The sequence below is a fragment of the Amia ocellicauda genome, chromosome 17, assembly GCF_036373705.1.
Source record: "Amia ocellicauda isolate fAmiCal2 chromosome 17, fAmiCal2.hap1, whole genome shotgun sequence".
Lineage (NCBI taxonomy): Eukaryota > Metazoa > Chordata > Actinopteri > Amiiformes > Amiidae > Amia > Amia ocellicauda.
The window spans coordinates 23,020,621-23,029,531 of NC_089866.1; the positions used below are offsets into that span (position 1 = coordinate 23,020,621).

The 8,911-nt window shown below is 36.7% G+C and overlaps 1 protein-coding gene across 1 annotated transcript; it reads left to right on the forward strand.

Annotated features, from left to right (window-relative positions):
* p2rx7 (purinergic receptor P2X, ligand-gated ion channel, 7) lies at positions 1 to 8,037 on the forward strand. The gene is made up of 13 exons (XM_066688715.1): positions 1 to 327; positions 869 to 1,016; positions 1,164 to 1,235; positions 1,679 to 1,751; positions 2,131 to 2,227; positions 3,195 to 3,275; positions 3,365 to 3,506; positions 5,149 to 5,285; positions 5,497 to 5,587; positions 5,894 to 5,959; positions 6,062 to 6,178; positions 6,486 to 6,593; positions 6,974 to 8,037. Exons 1-13 carry the CDS (start codon positions 209 to 211, stop codon positions 7,454 to 7,456), a joined length of 1,734 nt encoding a protein of 577 aa, XP_066544812.1. The 5' UTR covers positions 1 to 208; the 3' UTR covers positions 7,457 to 8,037.
* Positions 8,038 to 8,911: the final 874 nt, after the last annotated feature.

An 8,911-nucleotide genomic window follows, 5' to 3' on the forward strand; every position in this document is an offset into this window, starting at 1 on the left:
CTCTTGAAACTATTTAAATGCAAGCAACATTGAAGTATTGTGCAGTCATTTTTGCGACTGGGTACACTGCCCTTCATCCAACAATGAACAACAGACTAAGTGTTTGCCAGTCAATAACGTACTGTGCACTTTTGCTGGCCATGTGACGACTACACACACTTCTGCGGAATTAAGGAGGAAGACAGGATTTGCAGTGTATGCAGTCGGGATGTCGTGCAGTCTGCTCGACCTGTGCGAATACGAGACCAATAAACTGGTCCGAATTAAAAGCGTTAAAATCGGAGTGCTGAAGTGGACTTGTAACGGGCTGATCCTGGCATTTATCTGGTGAGGGCATTTTCCCTTTCTCTCCTTTCAGTAACGGGAAACACTCCCACGCACCTGGCAGAAGCAGACCATATCTTGTAGCATAACTGACTGCAGAATAGTTACAAATAAATTATAGAATTATAAGGATATTAAAAACAAAATCTGAATAATTAATTATACTGCAGTTAAATAGTTAGCCCAAATGTAGTTTATTTACTGAAAAAGTCCCTAAGATTACTTTTTTGGTGCATTTGCTTTATGTCATAATTAAACAAAAGTGTGTTTAATGATATTTTAAGAAAAACAGAATTCTCAGTTGAGTTTGTTTAAACATGATCCAATCTTAAATGGTCAGTGTAAAGGCAAAATTAAATGCAAAGATTGCAAACAGTTCCAAGGCTTAAAAGAAAAGGAGAAGTTCATTTCTGTGAAGTCTGGCAGGACTGGGGGTAGAAATGGGCAGACGGGAAGTACAACAGTAAGTAAAAATAAGAAGCTGGAGTTTTCTTTTTGATCGTTTTTTTTGAGTGAATGCAAGATGACCATTTCTGTCTTGCAGTATTATGCTCTTATGGAATAAGGAGTATCAGGAGACGGATCTGGTGGTCAGCTCTGTGACGGTCAAGGTCAAAGGGGTGGCACAGACCAAAGTCCCTGAAGCTGGACAGGTGGTTTGGGATGTGGCGGATCATAGTGGGCTTTCACAGGTATGTCAGTCTCTGCACAGCTGGCCTGAATAAACAGTAAGGTTTAGTATCAGTATTAGATTTCTCTCTCTCTCTCTCTCTCTCTCTCTCTCTCTCTCTCTATATATATATATAATGTTAATTTCTCTTCAATATGCATTTTCTTAGGGGAAGAACTCCTTTTTCGTTATGACAAATGCCATTATCACAAAGAATCAAAAGCAAGGGAAATGTCCTGAGGTAAGTACGTCTTGAACTGCCTTTTTGTATTAAATATTTAAACCATTTCACAGACTGTATATACACAAAGCACATGTCTGAAGTATCTTGACATAAATATTTATGTATTGAATGATACTTCATTCTTAAGGCTCTTTTTTTCTCTCAAGATAATAGATAATAGATTAACTTACAAGGTTTTTCTATATTAACTGTTATGACTATATTAACTTTTTACATAACTATATTTAGTATAGTAAGAAACTTGTTTTTCTGTTATTATATATTGTTTGGTAGGATGTGCTATAGTCCCACTTTCCTGGGTGAATTGTGTAACTTACTGCTGATTTAACACTGTGTTGATAACACTTCCCAGTATAGTATAGGATATAGTATTCGATTAAACTATTATCTTATAATTAAACAATCAGTGATACAAAAAATGAGTTCTACTTTCCCTTTAGGTTCAAAGATCCGGAAAAATATGCCGCACAGATAAAGATTGTTTGGAAGGATATTCTGACCAACAAAGCCATGGTACAGCCTAATGAAATGCCTTCCTTGCTTGTCTGACTAGTACACAAACAAATATTTTCACAGTTACAACAGTCTAGTTGAGAGCCACCATCAGAGGAGTGTGCAATTTAGTTATTTGTGGTTGCAGTGGGAACTCTCATCTTCTACATTGTATGATTTTTTTGGCTGTTAATTAATCATTAAATGCACTGATGCACATTGCTATTACCATATAATGATAATATAATATTTAAGAAACAAATAACAATAATAACAACAACTACAGTAATGCTAAACTATCTAGATCTATATATATATATATATATATATATATATATATATATATATATATATATATATATATATATATATTTGGTTTTAATCTGTTTGTCATTTATAGGTGTTCAGACAGGTGTCTGTGTAAAATATATGAACACGTACAAAACCTGTGAAGTGGTTTCTTGGTGTCCCATTGAGAGCAAGAGAAAATCTCCAAGGTATTGAAAATGGTTCAGGACTTTAGACCCAGGGATGTGTTTATTATAACAAACATATTTCAGTATTAGGTATTGTGACACTATAAATGCTACTAAATAATAATAAATTATCATCTTTTCTTTTCATGAAAAAAAGAATACTGAACAAGATCACATGACCATGCTGAAAGCCTCATCTTAGCTCACAGTTTTGACATCAAAAGACCAGCAACTTACGTGATCTATTTAATATTACTACACCTTCACCTTCACCTTCAAAAGTAATACTTTTCAATTAAATCCCAAAATTAAATATATAATGTTCATAAGTCAAAGAAAAGAAGCAATACAATAAATTCAAGCAGTCAAGCAGTCTTCAGTCTTTATGTCAAGTTGTAAGTGTGTGAGGAGATTTGTCAATGTTTTTTTCTGTGTTCTGGAACTTTATTTTTTATCTTGATTAACAGTTCACAATTACTGTTTTTAAATTCACCCCAAAAACAAAATAGGAAGAGAGAACATGTCATTTTCACTGCCCAGTGTGTTTTTCTTTCAGGGCTGCTGATGTATGGTCTATTTCTATTATATGCATACCAGTCAGATTTGAGATTTAGGGGAACTTTAAGTAGATTCAAACATAGAAGTGGTCATTGTTTCTATACACCAGCAAAAGAGAGCTCAGAAGAGAAAAATTGCAAGCTTAGTAGATTTTTTTGTATTATCTGTCTTACAAAATCTCTGTGGGCAGAAGTCACCTGCTACTCAATGAATCTTGTACACATGACACTTGGCATTTTAAAGTGTGACTCATCTTTTGGATGCATGTTAGAAAGGTATGGCCCAATATTGCTCAGATACAGCTGGGTTTCATTCATACTATTGGTGTAACAATCCCACCTAGATCCAGGATGCTTTTGCAATTGCAAGAGAAATAAATGTGTTATTGGAGTAAAAAAATAAAATAACTTCTACATTCTTTCACTTTTAGTCCAGCTCTTCTCGAATCTGCGGAAAACTTCACTGTCCTCATCAAGAACAACATCCGATTCCCAGCCTTTAACTACATCAAGTAAGTCTTATGTTGCTTTATCCATCAAAGATTGGTCACGGAGTGCTCCAAAATCAAAACTCATTAACTTTTTTTTCTGATTTTTACAGGAGGAACATTTTGTCCTACATGAATGACACATATTTGAAAAGCTGTACATACAACAGAAGAACAGATCCCTTTTGCCCCATATTTCGCCTAGGAGATATAGTGCAGGAGACTAGAGAGAACTTCTCCGAAATGGCGGTAGAGGTTTGTCTGTGCCTTCTTTTTCATGCTTAGAGATATAATCAGAACACGTTTGCAGGGAAAACAGGGACAGGAACAGAACTAGTTGAAAAGGGAGAACCAGAAATCATAGTCAGAGAGGCAGGTGAGAGATCGAGCGATCAAACAAACAGAGCCACATGGAGAAGCCAAATTCAGAAATGAATAACTAGGCAGGGTCTATACACAGCATGAGAATACACGGCTAAATGTTCAGAAATGCAATCAAACAAGAACAAGAGTTTGCAACAAGTGTTGGGAGACAGGGTTTTAATTACAAGGGCTAAAGATGAAGGAGATGAGGGTCAGGTGAGGTCAATGATTGAATAATGAGGAGACTCCGGGCAGGAAATCTGAAAAGCTGGAGCATGGGAGACATCTAGTGCTGAAGTTCAGACTGCAGGCCTGACAATATCTCTAAATCATTTTGAGAAATCTGCAAATGACTTCCTGTATGTAGCCCAAATATATCACTTCCAGTTCACTTGTTCATTAATTTCTATGTAACTGAATCAGTAAACAGGTAGTGATCATCTCAATACACATACAGGAAGTAATTTCAAGGTATCTCCAAATTATTTGCAGGTGTCTGTAAATGAACAGGAAGTAATTTCAAGATATCTGCAAATCATTTGGAGTTATCTTGAAATGTATTTTTGAAATGCAACTGAAGATATCTCTAAATGATTATTTGGCTCTGCCGTATTGCAGAGTATGTTACTGAAGTAGGTAGAAGTTGGAGCCCAAATTAGATGATTAACCCCCCTCCACACACTTATATCAGTAAGAATACAATTTGCTAGAGCAGTGGTTTTCAAACCGGTCCTGGAGTACCCCCTGCCTGGCTGGTTTTTGTTCCAACTGAGGTCTTAATTGCTTAATTGAATCCTTAATTGCCCTAACAAAGCAATATATACAATTTAATTAAGTAATGAAGACCTAGGTTGCAACAAAAACCAGCAGGGCAGGGGGTACTCCAGGACCGGTTTGAAAACCCTGTGCTAGAGCAACCACATTTATCTGAAAGGTTTAGTTGCACATTGTTATAATCTCTTAACCAAACTGCATAACCAATGAGAACTGAATGTTAACAGAATTCATATTTGAATACTGTTGAATGTGTCAATTCTCGTATTTGCCCTCGGCTAATATTTGTTTTCCTTGATGAACATATTACATTTATGCAGACAAAAATAATATATACAATTATAATGAATAAATACTGCAGTCTATTAATTCATAGACGTATACAATGGTGCATTAATGTAATGGTAGGAGCAATTAACATATTGACAATAAACAATATATTAGCTATCGGTTGTCCATTGAGGTCTGATGCAAAAGTCACAGTCACTTTGATCAGTTTTGTATATTTAGAGTTCAGTACAAATGTGTGGTTGTAAAGAGGAACTGAAGAATAAAATAGGGAATTGCTGGCTTATATATGAAGTACATGCTATTAAGATATAAAGGCTGCAAGCAGTATCTCTATAATTCATATATTCTGTCACACCGTTGTCTGTTATGATGTCTACCTCATGAAAATGTATGAACAGTAGATTTTGATAAAGGGCACAATGTGTGTATATGTGTCTGTGTGTTTAGGACAGACTGTTTGTGTTTTCAGGGGGGAGTGATAGGAATACAGATAAACTGGGACTGCAACCTGGATCGATTCTTTCACAGATGTCTCCCAGAGTACTCTTTTCGCAGACTGGATGAGAAAGATAGCAACAAGACCTTATATCCTGGCCTGAATTTTAGGTAAGAAAAGAACTGACTACGCGCTTTGGAAATGGGAACAAAGCATCATAAAACCTAGATGTTTAAACATTCGAGTATTGTGTTTTACTTCTTGATCTATAATCGGGTGTGAATTTAGACCATATCAAATAAAACCCATTGACAACCAATTTAGGTTGGAAAAGATCAGTGCATCTACTGTCAATACATTGTATTTATTATTTTTTTACAGGTTTGCAAGATATTATCTGGTTAATGGAGTTGAAGAGCGCACACTGTTTAAAGCATATGGTATCAGATTTGATGTGATGGTTTTTGGAAAGGTGAATTGTCCTTTCTATAACTTACAGCTCCATAACGCACTGACAAAACCTGCAGAATTCAACCCAGCAGCACAAGTTACTTCACTGAATAGTAAAACATTGTGCTTTCCAGGATCTTGACATAGTGAATAATATAATCTAGGCTTCATCTACAATATTATTTGTACGTAACCAAGTGCTGGTGAAAGTTCAATAGCGTCCTGCCATTCTTACGTTTTAATGAAGACTACACAGAAAAGTCGATTTAAAAAATGTGCAGATATTAGGCTTTGGGACACTAATGCTGTTTTTTCAATCTTCTATTAGGCCGGAAAGTTCAATATAATTCAGCTAGTTATATACATTGGATCTACACTGTCCTATTATGCATTGGTAAGTATGCTCTGTTATGTAAATCCAATGCTTTTCTTGAATTAATTCAAGCATACAAATCAATAAGTCTCTTCCAAACAATATCAATGATGTGTCTTCTAGACCACTATATTGATCGACTGGTTCATCACAACTTATTTTCACCCTTGCTGCTGCTCAAAAGGGGTGAAAACGAAGTATTCGGAGAAGAAATACGAGTCTGTTGAAAATGAGAAGCGGGTAAAACAGTTTTCTTTTTAATATGTATGGTCCCATCAAAATATCAAATTTAACTCTGCCAAACACCATTCCAGTATACAGTAGAATATGCAATTGTGTGGAGAAGAACCGACCAGCAGTGATAAAACTTCAGAAATGTGTGCAATAAAACCACATCATTTGACTAACGTTTTGCATGGGTAAAGTGAAGTAGAAAAGCAAACTGGATTACAAAGAAAATAAAAGTGTAGGAAATGCATGTATGCATGCCAGTTAGAGATGTATGTGCAATATGCATGGACAGATATGAAAGATTTCATCTCTTTAGAGGCCCCTGTGCATCTCCTTTGTGGACGCCGACACAGTGATGCTGGTGAAACATCAACTGAAAAAAAGCATACAAGAAGCCAAACCTCTCTCTGTCCAGCTCCGCAAGGTGAGAGCTCGTAGAGTCTTTTAAATTATGAGCGGCAGGCACAGTTTATTCAGAAGGTTGGTTTTTATTCAAGCGGCCCTAGGGGAGTGTAATTGGGAAATCCCTCAAACAGTCTTCCCAAAAATAGGTAGGAGGGAGTCTAAGGCGATTCTTTCAAGGACTTCATTGTTTACAGCTTTTCAGAACATATCACAGTGAAAATTAATCACTGAAGTAATGTTTCTACTGTAAGCAATATTATTTTAAACTGTAGGAGTTTTAAGTTAAGTAAAGAATTGTATAAAGAACTTATTATAGAACCAACTATTTTATTACACGAGCTGTAAAATGTCTGTGAAATGTTAATATCACTGTTAATATCACAATTCTTCCATTGCTAGCACGGCCCAGGGAGCATGAAAGCATTCATGAACTTGCTGCAAAGCCCCCCCAGCCAGAACGCTGACATGGGGATGCGGGTTCTGAAGCCCCCAAAACACCACCTCAAGACCCTGCCAGCCTGGTGCCGCTGTGGCTGCTGTCTGCCCATGCCAACTCCACAGGAGCAGCTTTGTTGCCGGCGACACCAAGGCCAGTGCATCACCGCCTCGCCACTGTTTTCCCAGCTCGTCCTGGACAGACACGTCTTGAACGCCGTGTTGCTCTATAGAGACCCACTGCGGGACCCGTCCGAGGCCAACTCCAATGACCGGCTGAGACACTGTGCCTATAGCCTCTTCATCGACTGGCGCTTCGGAGAGCTGCAGCCCGGGAGCTTGGCAGTGATCTCCAGCTGCAGCGTGTGGAAGATCAGGGAGCAATACCCCAGCGGGGATGGGCGCTATACTGGTCTGTGTTCTCAAAGCGCAGTTCCTAATCTCTGAACACGATGAAAGCAATGGGGGAATAGGAGGTTGTGCATGTTGAGACAAAGCAGCATGTCTCAAAGATAAATGGAAGTCCGTCTTCACAAACTGGGCAGCGTGGCGTAGCTGGTGCTTTTTGACAAGTGTTGGCCTTGGCCCTTCAAAGAGTACATCTCCACTCTAGGCTGGGCATTGAACATTTCTTGTTTCGTCTGCATTTTCTTTGTCAATTGCTAACTAACGAGATTTAATTTCACGTTTACACTTACTGTTGAGAACAGCTTGGGTCTGAGACAGCTGATTTTGATATTGTTTGTGTACTTTGTTATAAATTATTGTATTTTTATGTTTTATAGATTTTATGTTTTTAATCTAATGTTTCAGAGGTACAGGAGCTACTTACTTCAGTTTTGCTTTTTATTTATTCATATCATGTTAACCATTTAACCAGGTACTGAGACCCTGTACTAGGTGAAACGATTATTGAAAATAACAAAACCATTTATATACAATCATATTCTAATGACTTTTTACACCATTTGTTACTTTTTTATTACATTGATCATTTTGTAAGGACAACAATAAATGCATTCGCTAAAGCCAGGGATTGAATGTGTTGTATTAAGTACAATGGTTGAATTTTTTATTGTGCAATACATCTCAACAGATATATCTAGGTTAATAATGTATATGTCCATGAGTCTTCTAGAGAAGTGTATTTGAATCATTTGTATTTTGGAGTGTTTTAAAGTTTTACAGGTGGTCAGTATTACAGACAATTAACCAATTTTTACCACTGGTGTTTCTACTGTTAGTTATCAGCCAATTAATTCATATACATGATACAAATCACTGTAACAGACCTATTTTAAGGCCAACTGGATTAGTTTACTGAACAGAATAAACTGCTACCATTTTTATTTGACTGATTTAAAAGATCCCCACAGACTCGGGAGAATAAAATCCCAAACAAACACCCAAGCAGGTAGTTTTCAAATCAAAACGGTACATATATTACAGCATTTCAACTATAGCACAATCCCAGACTTCCACAAACCACACAAAACCAATAATCTACCGTCACAAAATCACATACATTATGAAACTAAAAACATTACAAAATCATAAGGAAAATCTGTAAACCATAATTCATACACCATCCAAAGTTAAATATCACGCTATCAAATACATTACAAGAACAGTTGATGCGCTTTGATTACAAGTCAGGTGTAATTAGATCTCTCTCTCAATCAATCAATCTGGGTTAAATGAACACAACACGACCTATTTTACAACCATAATGCAGTGTACACAGCTCCAATACAAAGGCCAAATAAATGGTGAAAGACACTAAAACTGCAGTCCTACGTTATTTACATCAAGAATGTATATTTTTGAAGAACATATTGAACTTGGCAAAACCAGTTACACAGAGGTGTTTTTTTTTTTTTTTTTTTTTTTTTTTTTTCCCGA

Excerpts from the sequence above, each read along its gene's own strand:
- p2rx7 (XM_066688715.1), top strand. The coding sequence starts at position 209 with ATGTCGTGCAGTCTGCTCGACCTGTGCGAATACGAGACCAATAAACTG. Across the intron at positions 6,179-6,485 it reads CTGTTGAAAATGAGAAGCGG|AGGCCCCTGTGCATCTCCTT; the intron begins GTAAAACAGTTT and ends TCATCTCTTTAG. Across the intron at positions 6,594-6,973 it reads TCTCTGTCCAGCTCCGCAAG|CACGGCCCAGGGAGCATGAA; the intron begins GTGAGAGCTCGT and ends TTCCATTGCTAG.